This window comes from Budorcas taxicolor, chromosome 2 (genome assembly GCF_023091745.1).
Source record: "Budorcas taxicolor isolate Tak-1 chromosome 2, Takin1.1, whole genome shotgun sequence".
In the NCBI taxonomy this organism is placed as follows: domain Eukaryota; kingdom Metazoa; phylum Chordata; class Mammalia; order Artiodactyla; family Bovidae; genus Budorcas; species Budorcas taxicolor.
Window position 1 is genome coordinate 78,283,829 of NC_068911.1, and position 16,353 is coordinate 78,300,181.

The window sequence follows — 16,353 nt, forward strand, 5'->3', positions numbered from 1 at the left end:
CATGCTGTTTAGGTTGGTCATAACTTTCCTTCCAAGTAGTAAGCATCTTTAAATTTCATGGCTGCAGTCACCATCTGCAGTGATTTTGGAGCCCAGAAAAATAGTCCGTCACTGTTTCCACTGTTTCCCCATCTATTTGCCATGAAGTGATGGGACCGGATGCCATGATCTTAGTTTTCTGAATGTTGAGTTTTAAGCCAACATTTTCACTCTCCTCTTTCACTTTCATCAAGAGGCTCTTTAGTTCTTTTTCACTTTCTGCCATAAGGGTGATGTTATCTGCATATCTGAGGTTATTGATATTTCTCCCGGCAATCTTGATTCCAGCTTGTGCTTCATCCAACCCAGCAAAAAGGAGAAGAAATGCCAAAAATCAAGGGCAGGATGAGACTGTGTATGGTTTACTTTTCATCTTCACAATAATAATAATGGTGCCATTGTTGAGTTTTTTTAAGATGCCAATATATTAAGGCATGGAAAACCATTAGAACAGTGACTGACATGCAAATATCAATAGATGTTACCTATTATTATTACCTTTCTTTCTAAAATGTGCTTTCAAATACTGATCATAGTACTTCTCAAGCAAATCCAGAAATAAAGATTACTTCACAAATTTCTACTGTATATCAGATTCCACTCTCTATGGGGCTTGCCAAAAGAGGCAGAGTTCTGTTATAATCACAAAAGTTACCTAGTATATAGTATACTTTTTAAAGGCAATAGGCCAGTCCACCAGGGACAGGAACTATATGAGAAACAAACTAAGGGCCTCATCACTACAAAGTTAGGAGACATATTTTAAGACACTAGAAGATAAAAGAATCTTCCATCTACTAAGCTCTCATTCTGTTCAAATTGCTGTTTGATGTAATTTCTCCTCTGAAGTCAAGGGGATTAAGTTGATGGATTTATCTCTGAAGTTCTTTAAGAGGTGAATGATGATTTCATCATCAAACCTTTGAAGGAAGTTTAACCACCAGTTCAAGTTGAGAAAGTGCTTTTCCTCCCCCATTTAATTACTATAAAACTTGTTTATTGCTCACTTTCTACATGATAGGCTGCTAAATACTTTACAGGCATTGTCTAAATTCAGCTTCCCAACAATGCCGTGAAGTGTGGTACTCTCTCTTCCTTTCATTACTTTACAGATGAGGAATCTGAATCTCGGAGAGATTAATCTGTCCAAGGTCACTCAGCAAAGAATACCAGACTCAAGTCTGTCTAATTTCAGGGACTACACAGAGCTACATGTCCAAGGAATTTACTACTCACTGGGATTGCTTCAACATTTTCTGAATGTTTAAAAATTGTTTTAAATAAGAGGTAATTAAAAATAAATCATTCATGCTGTTCACATCTCAGACAGAGCTAATACTGCCACAGAGAGCACGAGTGTGGCAACCAGGCTTGTGTAAATTAGGTTAGTTCCTTTTGCAAATAAAGGCATATATGTAATCTCTCCTAGAAATTCGGAAAGGATACTTCTAGTCCCATGTTATTCCATCAAGTACTTCGACTGTTTAATTATGTCCACAGTTGTTACAATTTAATCATGTTGGTGATTGCTATGTTGTCTGTGTTTGTTGGTGACTATTATGATAAGGTCATTTCTTTAGGCTAATGCATTAGCAGAGGCACAGCTCAGTCCTTTTGCTAATAATGCTTCTCTATAAAGTGTTTCTGTTCGCTCACATAGCCAGACTATATGAGTTCATGGGACCTACCTATTCTTGTTAATATGATATTGTATAAGAGTTATTAAGTAGTCTTTCTAAATGTGCCTTCTGTCTCTTCAAAGAACTCCTCTGTTGCTGCTACTGTTGAGCCACTAAGTTGTGTCCAACTCTTTGTGACCCCATAGACGGTAACCTGGCAAACAGAGGGTCATCTGTCCATGGGATTTCCCAGGCAAGAATACTGGCGTGGGTTGCCACTTCCTTCTCCAGGGGATCTTTCCAACCCAGGGATCGAACCCTCATCTCTTGAATCAGCAGGTGGATTCTTTATCACTGAGCCACTTGGAAAGCCATAAGAGTTATTAAATAGTCTTTCTAAATGTGCCTTCTGTCTCTTCAAATAGCTCCTTTTGAAATTACTTCTCTAACACATCATTAGGACCTATAATAGCTATGTCTTTATCTGTACACTAAAATATTTCTCTGAAGATACTCTCATGCTTAAAACAATCACTGCATCCTCAACACCAAAAACTACATTTCAAGAACATAGAAGGCCATCAGGCCATGACCTCCTATACTGCTCAAGCCTTGTCCATCCTGGAACAGAGCTGACACTCTATGTTCTAGTATACTATTACTCTATTTAAACCAAGTTACTTGACAAACAAACACAAAATATTTCATGCGTCCATGTCTTCACAGCAGCCAGAGCCTACCACTTCCCCGTCTCAATCCATCCAGTGGCTTCACCTCATCAGCGCAAGTCCTTGCAGTCCCCACAAGGTGATGCTTCCTTAGCCACCCTCCACTCACCCACTCCCGGCTCTGCTAACTCTCTGACCTGGATCTCTTACCACTTTCCTCTCCACTTAATCTGTCTTAGCAACACTGGCTTCCTGCCCTGACATGTTCCACCTCAGGGCATTCTAGTCAGCTCAGGCTGCCATAACAAAGTATTGCAGACTGACTGGGTTAAATAACAGGTGATTATTTTCTCAAAGTTCTGGAGAATCAAAGTCCAAAATCAAGGTTCTAGCAACATTGGTTTCTGGTAAGAGCTCTCTTAGCTTGCAGATGGCTGCCTTCTTATTGGGTCCTCACATGACCTTTCTTCTGGGTGTGCAGACTCCTTATATCTTTCCTTCTGCTTATAAGAAGTGATTCATAATGTTGTGCTCAGAAACCAACATAACATTGTAAAGCAATTATCCTCCAATTAAAAAAAAAGAAAAGGTTAGTCCTACTGGATTAGGACCCCATGCTTATGGCCTCCTTTAACCTTAATTACCTCCTTGTAAGTCCCTATCTCTAAATATAGACACATTGGAGGTAAGTCTTATTCTAAGACTCCATAATAGTTTTCTCTCATTCTTTAGGTCATAAATTGTTCAAAAGCAGCATTGATATCAGCAAACAATGACTTATAAGATGTGAATTGAGGGATACATGAAAGGTCTTATCCATACAACCAAAATATTTCTTCTATATTGAGGCAGCATTAGAACTCATCTTGGGATAACTGTTGTTTTTCACTATTCCCCTTAAAAAAAATTATCCTGAAGGTGGTAATCCATAATGTTATCAGGAGTTCTATAAGAGGTTAATATTTCTAATGATGCCCCTCACTGATAAAAAGAGGTTCATAATTTTCATCTTGGAGGCTTGGAGAGAGCAGAGGAAAATGGAAGAGGTTCTTGAAAAAAATAAAAGGAAATGTTTACTTGCTCCATTGTGTCCGACTCTTTGCAACCCCATGGACTGTCGCCTGTCAGGCTCCCCTGTCCATGGGATTTTCCAGGCAAGAATACTGGAGTATGTAGCCATTCCCTTTTCCAAGAGATCTTCCCAACCCAGGGATCGAACCTGGGTCTCCATGTCTCCTGCATTGCAGGCGGATTCTTTACTGTTGACCCACCGGGAAAGCCCCCATAGGAAGCATTACATACTGAAAAGTCAAGTACAAATTTTGCTTGTTTCTCACTTGTGCCTCCACTTGACAATATCTTAAATCATTCATGACTGGGTAGCTTTCTCCATCTAAGAAGTGTAACAGTCCTTTTTGCTTTTCTAATAGGCTTTTCAGTTAAAAAACAAGCCCATTTGATAAGGCCTCTGTTTCCCAAGATCACTATGTTTAGTTTTTCTTCTAGGACAGGTCTCAAATGGTATTTTTTTAAATCTTCAAAGACCACCTTTCCCCACCAGTCTACTGAAAAGAAAGGAATTTAAAACTCTGTGACATTCACCAAACCTCTCAACTCAGAGAAGAAAAATCTCCACGAGGTGCTGAGAAATACAAACAATGTAGCTTGTGGTTCCTAGAAAAGTAAAAGACTAGAGGAAATTACATGTAGAGACTTGAGAGTTAGCTTGCCCCTCTGGAGACCCTCCATCAAGGAGCAAAAGTAATAGCTCACATTATTCACTTTTGCTCTATGACAGGTACTGTTCTAAGAGTTCAACTGAGAAGTGTGAAGCTTGGACTGTGAATAAAATGCAGCTTACTTTTATTTTTCATCTTCCAGTTAAACTGTATTCACCCAAGTAATTCAACAGTGACTTTGGATGGTGTTTGGCAGAGCCTTCCTTCATGAGGTCACTCTCAGATAATAGGTCAATAAAAGGTCAGCTTTTGTTATGAAAATGGTCTCAATTATGAAATTACAATTCCCAACCAACTTCAGGTCTTAAAGCAATGGGAAAACAGCTTGAACTTCGTACCCTTTATCCCTTCCCCACGATCTACAAGGTGTGGCTCCCTACCCTATTTGCTGTTCAAGCCTGTTCTATGCCACAAACACCACACTGCCTAAACCACACTGGCTTCCACACTGTTCCTTTAGCTTACAATCGTGCTTCCACCTAAAGGATTTTGCACTGGCAAAGTCATATAGCCCATTTTACCATTTCCTAAATGTCTTTGCTTACATGTCATTCTGAAAGAGAAACATTCCCTTGACACTATTATTATTTACCATCTTATTCTCCAGTCTTTTTCTTCATTGTAATTTTTTACTTGATAGACTGAATACTTATATGTTTACTAATATGTCTCCCTTAGTTGGATATGTTACACAAGTTCAGGACCTTGATCTGTTTTCTCACAGCTGTTCTTCTCATTACCATCTGAGAACTTTGAACAGTACCTGACCCAATATTAGGTGCTCAGTGTACCTTTTGGGGGGCTTCTCAGGTGACTCAGTGGGTAAAAATCTGCCTGCAATGCAGGAGATGTGGGTTCCATCTCTGGCTCAGGAAGATCCCTTGGAGAAGGGCATGGCAACCCACTCTAATTTTCTTGCCTGGGAAATCTCATGGATAGAGGAGCCTGGCAAGCTACAGTCCATCAGGTTGCAGAGAGTGAGACACAACTGAAGCGACAGCATACACATACACACCCACACATTTTTTTTTATTTCAGGGTAAGAATGCCCCGTGAGTATAAACTGTAGAATAAAGCATCTCTAAAGCAGCTCAAAGGGAGGAGTCTTGACATTTTATTTTAAAATGTGGCTAGGAGTTTATTAATAAAAGAGTAATTATTCAGATTACTCCAAGTTTGCTTACTCTATGGCTACCATTAGAAATTAATATTCTAGGCATTTTATTAAAATGAGCAGCATTCCTTCTAAGCAGCCTTTCCTGCCTTGACAATGTTTTCACTCAGGAGACAAAACATGGAAATGAACCTGAGTCTTACTAAATTAGTATAATTGCATGTATAATTTTATAATTATTTGATGTTATTATAAATAAGCTGTTTCTTAGAAAACATTATTAATTTCATTTTAATATAACCAATATAATATAACTTTCTTTCAACAAGGTCTGAACTCTTTAATTCTAGATTTTTTAAAAATTCTCTTATTTAAACATTATAGAAAATGTCTATTTTGTCTTCATGGCTAAATTAGTGTTTGCTGGGTTATGCTTCCATTTCTCTGCTTCCACTGTTGCACTTAACAAAAATATTTAGGATGACAAAGTAATGACTTCTTAGGGTAATGTTGCTTTACAAAAGTAGTGTCTTAATAGAACTTGGAGTTTGTAGCATTATGCAAGCTAAATTGTTCTTGCACTGTAAAATGCATTTGATTCTTCTCCTCTTATAAATTCCATGTATCTCCTTTCAATATCTGCTTTCCAGGAGTCTATGCAAGATTGATGGAGACATTAAATTCAAAAACTAAAAGAGAAAAAAATGTAATGTGAGTCTTCAGTTGACTTTAAAGGAGATATATTGCTTAATAGAAACATTCAGGGAACAATGATAGTGGGCAGTAAATCCTAGATTAATTACATTTACTCAATGTGCTATAGAGCTAATTCATATAGCCAAACTTTTTTACAAAGCACTATCATTTCATGATTTTTTGCACTGGACAGTAAATGTGCAAGCATTAGTGTCAAAACACAGGATTTTGCCCCTTATTACCGAAAGCAAAATTACTCTGCTCTATTGCAAACCTAGTAGATGTCTATCCCTACATCTTTTATTAATTAATTTCTCAAAAATCTGTCCTTCATATTTTATTATACAGTCAGCAGTAAACCTCATATGTTGAAAGATTCGAAACTGCTAAGTAACAAATCTGTGAATTCACAATGATATTCTAAATGATCCAGGAAATGTCATTTTAAGTGGTAAAATCAATATGTATTTTGGTTCATTAGCAAAATACATAATGGCTATTTCTAGCATCTCCTCAGATTTTCTGTTTAACCATTTTGTATTGTGATGCCTGGCCTGAAGCAATTCTATTTTTAGTTCTAATGGAACAGTCTTAAATTGCTTATTTTCTGTTTACTAAAGTCATCCTGTTTGTTACCATGGAAACTATGACAACTGCTCCAACTAACTATTTTATTAAATGAATTGAAGATGTAGCTGAAGACTGTGAAGGTGCAGCATGTCATTCTTAAAACGTATTTTCTGACAACTGCAGAACTATGACCAATCTGTAGAAAAAAATGAAATTAATTATGAATAAGATCTTCTACATTTCAAATTAGGGAGGCTTATCTACATTTGAAAATCTGAATATAACTAGCACATAGTCTTCCCCAACCTACAAAGACTATGTCTTTTAAAAGTGTATCTGTGTATCTATTCATTGGAAATTGGAGCACATTAACCCATTTATGAAATAATTCATAAATAACAATTAGATCTCCAGGGCCACCCTCAAAAGCCCTTTGACCTGTAATGTCTCAATCTATAGCAATATTAGCAATAGCCTTTGTTCTCAGTTCTGGCAGCAAGAGACAAGTTTCAGAAATGTGAAGAAAGGGAATAGTTTTCTCATACCGCAGTGCAACTGTCTCCAGCCTCTTGGGTTCCTCCTATTACCAACTCTCCTGGGTTGATCCTGCCCAGTGTCATTCAAGCCAATAAAAGAAGACTGAGGTTCAGTTCAGAAGCAAAGGAATACTTATTCTTTGATCTAAGAATGGAGATGTGCAATCACCTGCTTTAGAGTCCAAGCCCTACCCACTTCAAACATTGTGGGTAAGACGTCTTTATAGGGTTCTGTCTGCATTGGAGAAGGAAATGGCAACCCGCGCCAGTGTTCTTGCCTGGAGAATCCCAGAGACGGGGGAGCCTGGTAGGCTACCGTCTATGGGGTTGCACAGAGTCGGACACTACTGGAGCGACTTAGCAGCAGCAGCCCCAGGGGCTGCAGGGGAAAGGGGTGGAGTTCTGGTGAGTGGGGCGGGGCTATGCTACTCCCGCCTCCATATTGTCGTGTTAGGGATACAGTGACTCCGCACAGGCCTAGGGAGTTGCCGTGTTAGGTGCAGCCATTTTGCACTAGCAACTCTGGTTTGAAGTGCTGAGTGTAAGGCCTCTGCCTGAGGCATCCTACTAGCAAGTGAATCTAAATTAAGCACGAAAGAAGAGCTTAGACTTTATATAAACACCTAGATTCCATCTTATTTTTCCTATGGACCCTGTGGGTTTGCAGTGACACTCTCACTTTTGCACATCTTTTCTTCAGAGTTTAACTTCCCTTCAAGTTTCACTTGGTGAAAAGGACTTCCCTGGTGGCTCAGACGGTAAAGTATCTGCATACAATGCGGGGTTCAATCGCTGAGTCAGGAAGATCTCCTGGAGAAGGAAATGGCAGCCCACTCCAGTATAGTTGCCTGGAAAATCCCATGAATGGAGGAGCCTGGTAGGCTACAGTCCATGGGGTTGCAAAGAGTGGGACACAATTGAGTGACTTCACTAGAAGTTTCACACTTCGATCCTGCTTCTACATTGAACCATCATTCTCAAAAGTCAAGATGTTCCCAGATAATTGTTTAAGAGAGGGAAAGCAATCAAAATACTCTATTGTCTGAATGATTGAACTGTTCCTGAAGTTTTTGCATTTTAAAACATTCAATATTTTTTTACCCCAAACAAATCCCTAACACATAAGATTTCCATAACCACAACTAAAGAAAATATTCAGAGGGTAAATGTGTGAGGAAACTGCTCTGAGTAATCAGGCTAAGAAATCAGGCAGAAGTCGGTTGATATGAAAAGTTAGCTTCTTTACTGTCTTCCCTAAATCTTGGATCTTGGGTTTTCTGTTCAAGGATGGATGGCAGTGGTTAGCTGTAAATTGAGTCATCTTTTTGTTCATTTAATTTCCAGGAGATTTTAATAAAATGTATCTTTTAGCCCTATAATTGTGCTTTTAAAAGAATGTCATCTTCTTGGTTAAAGAGATCGAATTAACACAATAATGTAGACAAATATTTTGTTCTTATTTTCTAACAAAATACAAACCAAACAAAATCATTGTGATTTGAACATTGTGAATTTTACACAAAAAAGGAAAGAAATATTAAGTTCAGTTCAGTTCAGCCACTCAGTCATGTCCGACTCTTTGCGACCCCATGAAATGCAGCATGCCAGGCCTCCATGTCCATCACCAACTCCTGGAGTTCACTCAGACTCATGTCCATCGAGTCAGTGATGCCATTCAGCCATCTCATCCTCTGTCGTCCCCTTCTCCTCCTGCCCCCAATCCCTCCCAGCATCAGAGTCTTTTCCAATGAGTCAACTGTTCACATGAGATGGCCAAAGTATTAGAGTTTCAGCTTTAGCATCAGTCTTTCCAAAGAACACCCAGGACTGATCTCCTTTAGAATGGACTGGTTGGGTCTCCTTGCAGTCCAAGGGACTCTCAAGAGTCTTCTCCAACACCACAGTTCAAAAGCATCAATTCTTTGGCGCTCAGCTTTCTTCACAGTCCAACTCTCACAATCCATACATAACCACTGGAAAAACCATAGCCTTGACTAGATGGACCTTAGTCGGCAAAGTAATGTCTCTGCTTTTGAATATGCTATCTAGGTTGGTCATAACTTTCCTTCCAAGGACTAAGCGTCTTTTAATTTCATGGCTGCAATCACCATCTGCAGTGATTTTGGAGCCCCCAAAATAAAGTCTGACACTGTTTCCCTATCTATTTCCCATGAAGTGATGGGACCAGATGCCATGATCTATCTTCGTTTTCTGAATGTTGAGCTTTAAGCCAACATTTTCACTCTCCTCTTTCACTTTCATCAAGAGGCTTTTTAGTTCCTCTTTGCTTTCTGCCATAAAGGCAGTGTCATCTGCATATCTGAGGTTATTGATATTTCTCCCAGCAATCTTGATTCCAGCTTGTGCTTTTTTCCAGCCCAGCTTTTCTCATAATATACTCTGCATATAAGTTAAATAAGTAGGGTGACGATATACAGCCTTGACGTACTCCTTTTCCTATTTGGAACCAGTCTGTTGTTCCATGTCCAGTTCTAACTGTTGCTTCCTGACCTGCATATAGGATTCTCAAGAGGCAGGTCAGGTGGTCTGGTAGTCCTATCTCTTTGAGAATTTTCCACAGTTTATTGTGATCCACACAGTCAAAGGCTTTGGCATAGTCAATAAAGCAGAAATAGATGTTTTTCTGGAACTCTCTTGCTTTTTTGATGATCCAGTGAATATTGGCAATTTGATTTCTGGTTCCTCTGCCTTTTCTAAAACCAGCTTGAACATCTGGAAGTTCACAGTTCACATATTTCAGTTTTTCTCATCTTGAAAAAAAAATCTGAAATTATTTCCTTTTTCTTCTTTAATTTCTTGAACATCAAACAGTAAATTATTTATTCTGTCTTAAATAAGTCCTAATAATTCTTTTTTTTAGGACATATTTAAGACAGAATCAATAATTTACTGTTTCATGTTCAAGAAATTAAAGAAGAAAAAGGAAATAATTTCAGATTTTTTTCAAGATGAGAAAAACTGAGTTATCTTTATTGTTTATACAGCTATACTGTATATAGATTCAGAATTAATCAAAATATATAAAGGCTAAGAGTTATTTCTAGAAATGTAAAAAAATTGTCCTTTTTTTAAAATTAAAGTGGTGAGTATAAGAACAAATGAGATTTGATATTCTGTCTTTCCATAATGTAGTAGTTCAATTTGCCTGTAAAATCTTTCTGGCAAATTTGTGTATTTTTGTGTAAATATATATGCAATAAAATATGAAATGAGAAATTAAATTTTAAATTGAATTTCACTGATCATTTAGGATAGAAAATTCTACAGGGCTTTATTAGAATTTTAATATTACTGACACTTCAAAATGAAGACATAATTTTGACCTTATACTCATTTTTTATCTCCTTAGGGTCCACTTTCATTTGTAATACTCACATAATTCCAGTGAAAAACCAAGAGGGCGTGGCTATGATGTTCATCATTAATTTTGAATATGTGAGAGATGAAGAAAATGCTGCTTCGCCAGAGAGGGTAAATCCAATATTACCAGTCAAAACTGTAAACCGTAAGTAAATGACAACACGTACATGTTTCTTTATTTTATGGTAAATCTTATTAACAGAGTTGCTAACATGGAACTATTTTTACATTTCATCTTGTGATACTGAATTCTTTTCATCTGAAATTAATTTAGGATTTTGCATCGATATTCATCAGGAAAATCACTCTGTAATTTTTGAGGGTGTATGTGGCAATTTCACTAGGTATTATTATCAACATTATAATTACTTTGGAAAATAATTTAGAAATTATTCTCTATTTTCCATGCTACATAAATAACCACTTCAGTTTTTCAACTGTTTTAATCAAATAAAGACTGCATTTTATTTTCCAATTTTTATACATCTAATAGTTTTCTCTTGTCTAATTGAGCTGGCTATTACCTTACAACGTATTATTAAAAAGAAATTGATAGTGAACATCACTTATTCCTGATTTTTGTGTGAATGCAACCAGTGATCCCCGTTAATTCAAATGATGACATATGGCCGAGTAGAACATGTTTTGTAATTTTATGGACGTTTTCATGTGCCTGTATTTATTAATGGGTGTTGAAATTTGTAAATTACCTTTTCATCATCTTTGGAAACAAATTTGCTATTCTGTTTCCTTATTTTTATGGTAAATCTTATTCATAAAGTTCAGTTCAGTTCAGTTCAGTTCAGTTCAGTTCAGTCGCTCAGTCGTGTCCAACTCTTTGCAACCCCATGAATCGCAGCACGCCAGGCCTCCCTGTCCATCACCATCTCCCGGAGTTCACTCAGACTCACGTCCATCGAGTCTGTGATACCATCCAGCCATCTCATCCTCGTCGTCCCCTTCTCCTCCTGCCCCCAATCCCTCCCAGCATCAAAGTCTTTTCCAATGAGTCAACTCTTTGCATGAGGTGGCCAAAGTACTGGAGCTTCAGCATGGAACTGTTCTTTTGTCCATGAAAGAAGCCACATTTGGGCATGATGTATTTTATCTTGTAATATTGAATTCATTTCATCTAAAATTAATTTAGGATTTTGCATCCATACTCATCAGGAATATTGCTCTGTAATTTTTGACTGCATATGTGCAATTTCATTAGGTATTATCATCAACATTATAATTACATTAGAAAATTATTTGTCATGTCTTCTCTATTTTCTATGATATGTAATAATAAAAAATAGTTTGGGGATTATCAGTCAGTTCAGTTCAGTCACTCAGTCTTGTCCAACTCTGTGACCCCATGGACTGCAGCACACCAGGTATATCTGTCCATCGCCAACTCCCAGAATTTTCTCAAACTCATGTCCATTGAGTCTGTGATGCCAGAATTATATGGGCTTTAAAACGTAAGTATAACTCCCCTGTGAAATCATGTAAACCTGGTACTTGTTTGTGGAGTAGCTTTTTGACATTTCTTTTCCTCCAGAGGGGCTTCCCTGATATCTCGGTAAAGAATCCACCTGCAGTGCGGGAGACCAGGGTTCAATCCCTGTGTTGGGAAGAACCCCTGGAGAAGGGAAATGCTATTGATTCCAGTATTCTGGCCTGGAGAATTCCATGCACTGTATAGTCCATGGGGTCCCAAAGAGTCAGACGCGACTGCACGACTTTCACCGTCACTGTTCCTCCAGAGATTAGACTATTCAAATTATCCTAATCAACTATCATCAGTACCTTTGTACTCCTCTGCATGCTTAGTCTTTTACCATTCAGTTTGTCAGTTTAAATTATATTATTTCATTCCCCATTTTTACCAACAAGGCATTTGATGAGTTTATATTTCCTTCTCCATTCCTTTGGTTGCGGTACTTCTGGCTTCTCAGAGGATGTAATTTACATACTTCTCACTTTGGTTTTGCCTTAAATTTCTAGTGAGATGTGTTCAGTGCTCACCACTTGGCTTTTTGTTGAAGTTTCGCCAAACAAACTTCATGGAAAAGTTCATCCATTTCAGGAGATGTTCATAAGTAAATCAACATGGTTTTTCTGTAGCCTTCACGCTTTGAGGACAGCCTGGGTAGATATAAGCTATTTGGTCCACACTTTGTTGCCCTGTGAACCTAGCAGATAGTGTTCCACTTTTCTTGCATCAAATTTTCCTAATGAAAAATCTGATGCCAACCCTTGTGTGCCCTTTGTAAGTGATTTTGTTACTTTTCTTTCAAATGAAAACAGACTTTTAAAGTCTAAAACTATTGCTTCTATATGTCTAGGTTTGACATTCTATGTCAATTTTTCCAGATGTATGGTGGGCCCTTTCAATATGTACATTCAATTCATGTTATAGTTCAGGAAATTTTATTGAATTATAATTTTAATAGCTACTTTCATTTGGTTTATTTGTCTTCTTCAGGGACTCAAATAAACTCAAGTAATGTTGCACCTTCTTTGCCCATCTTCCATATCCACCACTTCCTTTCTAGTCCTTTTTTCTGCCTTTGTTCTATTTTATTTTCTTAACTTCTTTCATTTCTGACCTATATTCTTATGGTTTGCTTGTAATTTGATCTTATTTTTTTAGATAATTGTGTCTTTTTTCTGTCTTGAATGTATTGCCTGTATTCTTTCAGTCTTGTTTTGCATTTTCTTCTTTGTCCAGATTTTATTCTATGTTCTTGAATTCCTAATTTATAATCTTATTTCATATCTCTAATTACTGGTATAAAATTTTAAATTTATTTTGGGGTGCTATATACCTATTCTGTCTTATAGCCAGATAGATAACACACTTTGTTCTGCATGTTTTTATTCCTGTTTCCTGTTTTTCTCTTATGATATCTTTGTACAGATATTAGAGTTTTCTTTGTACAGATATTAGAGATATCTTTGTACAGATAATCCATTCATTAAGGATTTTCCTGGACGATCACTAATGAGAAGTATCTGGGGGCGGGGGGGAGAGAATAGGTCTTGTTTGAGTGGCTTCTTAAATTTTTCAGTTCAAAATTTAATTTGTGTATAGCAAGGAGTTTGTAAATGTGCGGGTTTTGTGGAGGAAGTTTCTCGTTCTTTAAAATATATGACACTAATTGATTTTGTTGTTTGCTTGTTTTTGTCTTCTGATTATTCTATTCCTTTGTATGTGAATATGGAGAACTTATATTTATCTGCTTCCTTATTTCCGAGCTTCCAAGGGACATTTCCACCTTTGAAGATACTTCCCTCTCTCCAAGAAGTAGTGCTTTTCCAAAGCTTACATCTGGGTCTTGTGCACTTTTCTAGCCACTTTTATTATCCCCCTTTTAACCAATGCTTTCTCCATTAAGGTCACAGAATTTCTCTCAGTATTTCTTACTCAGTGTAAAACTGTCTTCTTCTGAGAGTAAACTCTATTTGATATGTGTTCCATTACTCTAAGGAGACATTGGTGCTCCCATTTTTTCCACTTATTTTCTGCTTAATATTGTATTGTGTTCTTAAGCAATTCTTTTGGTCTGGGGCAGTTATTTCCCTGGCTACATGTAAATTAAAGTTGGTAATGTCTTGCTCTAATTACTCTTTAGGCATAGTTTATAAGTATTTTTATTTGCCTCCCTTATTGATCTTTGTAGTTTTTAGGAGGATCTATGAGCAAATGAAAATTTAAGTTACTGTCATCTGTGGGAAACTGGAAGACTTATCCCAAAACTTTAATATTGAAAAAAAAATTGTTATACTATATGTAAATCAGATAGCTAAATATATGTAAAATAAAAAACCCAGTCCCAAAGCCTATGTTGCAAAATGAGCTATACTAAATCAAATGTACACCAGCTAAAAAATTTTCATTGTATCAGTTGCTTTCTTTGTTGCATCTAAATGACATTATGTTATCCTGTTAAGGCAATACTGGGACATAATATATTCAATTCAGTTCAGTTCAGTTCAGTTCAGTCGCTCAGTTGTTTCCGACTCTCTGCGACCCCATGAATCGCAGCAAGCCAGGCCTCCCTGTCCATCACCAACTCCCGGAGTTCACTCAGATTCATGTCCATCGAGTCCGTGATGCCATCCAGCCATCTCATCCTCTGTCATCCCCTTCTCCTTCTGCCCCCAATCCCTCCCAGCATCAAAATCTTTCCCAGTGAGTCAACTCTTCACATGAGGTGGCCAGAGTATTAGAGTTTCAGCTTTAGCATCATTCCTTCCAAAGAACACCCAGGGCTGATCTCCTTCAGAATGGACTGGTTGGATCTCCTTGCAGTCCAAGGGACTCTCAAGAGTCTTCTCCAACACCACAGTTCAAAAGCATCAGTTCTTCGGTGCTCAGCTTTCTTCACAGTCCAACTCTCACATCCATACATGACTACTGGAAAAACCATAGCCTTGACTAGACAAACCTTTATTGGCAAAGTAATGTCTCTGCTTTTGAATATGCTATCTAGGTTGGTCATAACTTTTCTTCCAAGGAGCAAGTGTCTTTTAATTTCATGTTTGCAGTCACCATCTGCAGTGATTTTGGAGCCCTCAAAAATAAAGTCTGACACTGTTTCCACTGTTTCCCCATCTATTTCCCATGAAGTGATGGGACCGGATGCCATAATCTTCGTTTTCTGAATGTTGAGCTTTAAACCAACTTTTTCACTCTCCTCTTTCACTTTCATCAAGAGTCTTTTTAGTTCCTCTTCGCTTTCTGCCATAAGGGTGGTGTCATCTGCATATCTGAGGTGATTGATAAATCTCCTGGCAATCTTGATTCCAGCTGTGTTTCTTCCAGCCCAGCGTTTCTCATGATGTACTCTGCATAGAAGTTAAATAATATATTAGTGTAATACAATTCCAATATTCTGAATATTTTACTCTGAACGATATCACACTTGGGAAAAACTATCAAACCACAAATTTGTCAGTCTCCCAGTTGACATTTATAACAAAACTGAAGTACTATAAAAAATTAGTATAATACCAAGATTTGTTCCTTTAAGTTGATTACTATTTTTGCTTTCATTATATTTTCTGCTAACAAACTTCATCACTATTGAATGGTTCTCAAGAATATACTTTAGGCAATTTCAGGTTGTATTTTGATCATGAATGTCAATAAGATAATTTGTTTTGGGGGAAGCCTAGTTTTGTTTCTTTTTTGTCTTCAGAAAGTCTTCATTTCTCCCCCAGAATAGTTGTCTTTCATGGTCCATCAGATTGGATGAGAGTGAAAAAAGGGAGTAGTGTATTAGTTGTATGGCAAAAAAAAAAAAAGCATTAAAAAAAAAAAGGATTCATTTCACACTGAAATGCAAACGGATAATTGAAGCTTTGATTTCTTGAATGGAAGATAATCTCTACAGTAGCCTCCCAGAGTGTCATACATAATATATGCAACTTTATACTATGATTAAAATAGCATCTCTTGTGCAAGTCACAGCAAATTCAGTAGAGATTGTTCCTTATTATGTGAACATGAGTGGTTTCCCTACACTGCAGCTGTCACTCAGACAGGGAATCATTAGAGAGAGTACAAATACGCAGATACAGTTGTTTCCAGAGCATTACAAAGGCCTATTATTTACAACCATTATACTGGTTTTGATTATACCTTCTGTCATTATATGCTCTAAATTTCTTTTTACTTGGTGTCAATTTTTGAAGAGTTGATTATTAAATCAAGCAGAAAAGTTTAGGACAGACAAATTATATTTGGTAGCTTCTGATACTATCCAAGTTCTACTTTATATCATTTCTGATCTTTGGAAAATTCCTCTTTTTTTCCTTAAAGCATAATTTTGCTACCTTTGTAAAATAATATATTGGCTATATCAAACATTGTTGCTCAGTTGCTGCTGCTGCTGCTGCTAAGTCGCTTCAGTCGAGTCTGACTCTGTTCGACCCCATAGACAGCAGCCCACCAGGCTCCCCCGTCCCTGAGATACTCCAGGCAAGAACACTGGAGTG

At 37.4% G+C, this 16,353-nt stretch overlaps 1 protein-coding gene across 1 annotated transcript in view; it reads left to right on the forward strand.

Annotated features, from left to right (window-relative positions):
• The window catches only part of KCNH7 (potassium voltage-gated channel subfamily H member 7), a 512,879-nt gene that overhangs the window by 348,405 nt on the left and 148,121 nt on the right, over window positions 1-16,353 (forward strand). Inside the window, exon 3 of the mRNA XM_052662434.1 lies at window positions 10,352-10,507. Coding sequence (XP_052518394.1) covers window positions 10,352-10,507 — 156 coding nt within the window. The remainder of the gene's footprint in view (window positions 1-10,351; window positions 10,508-16,353) is intronic.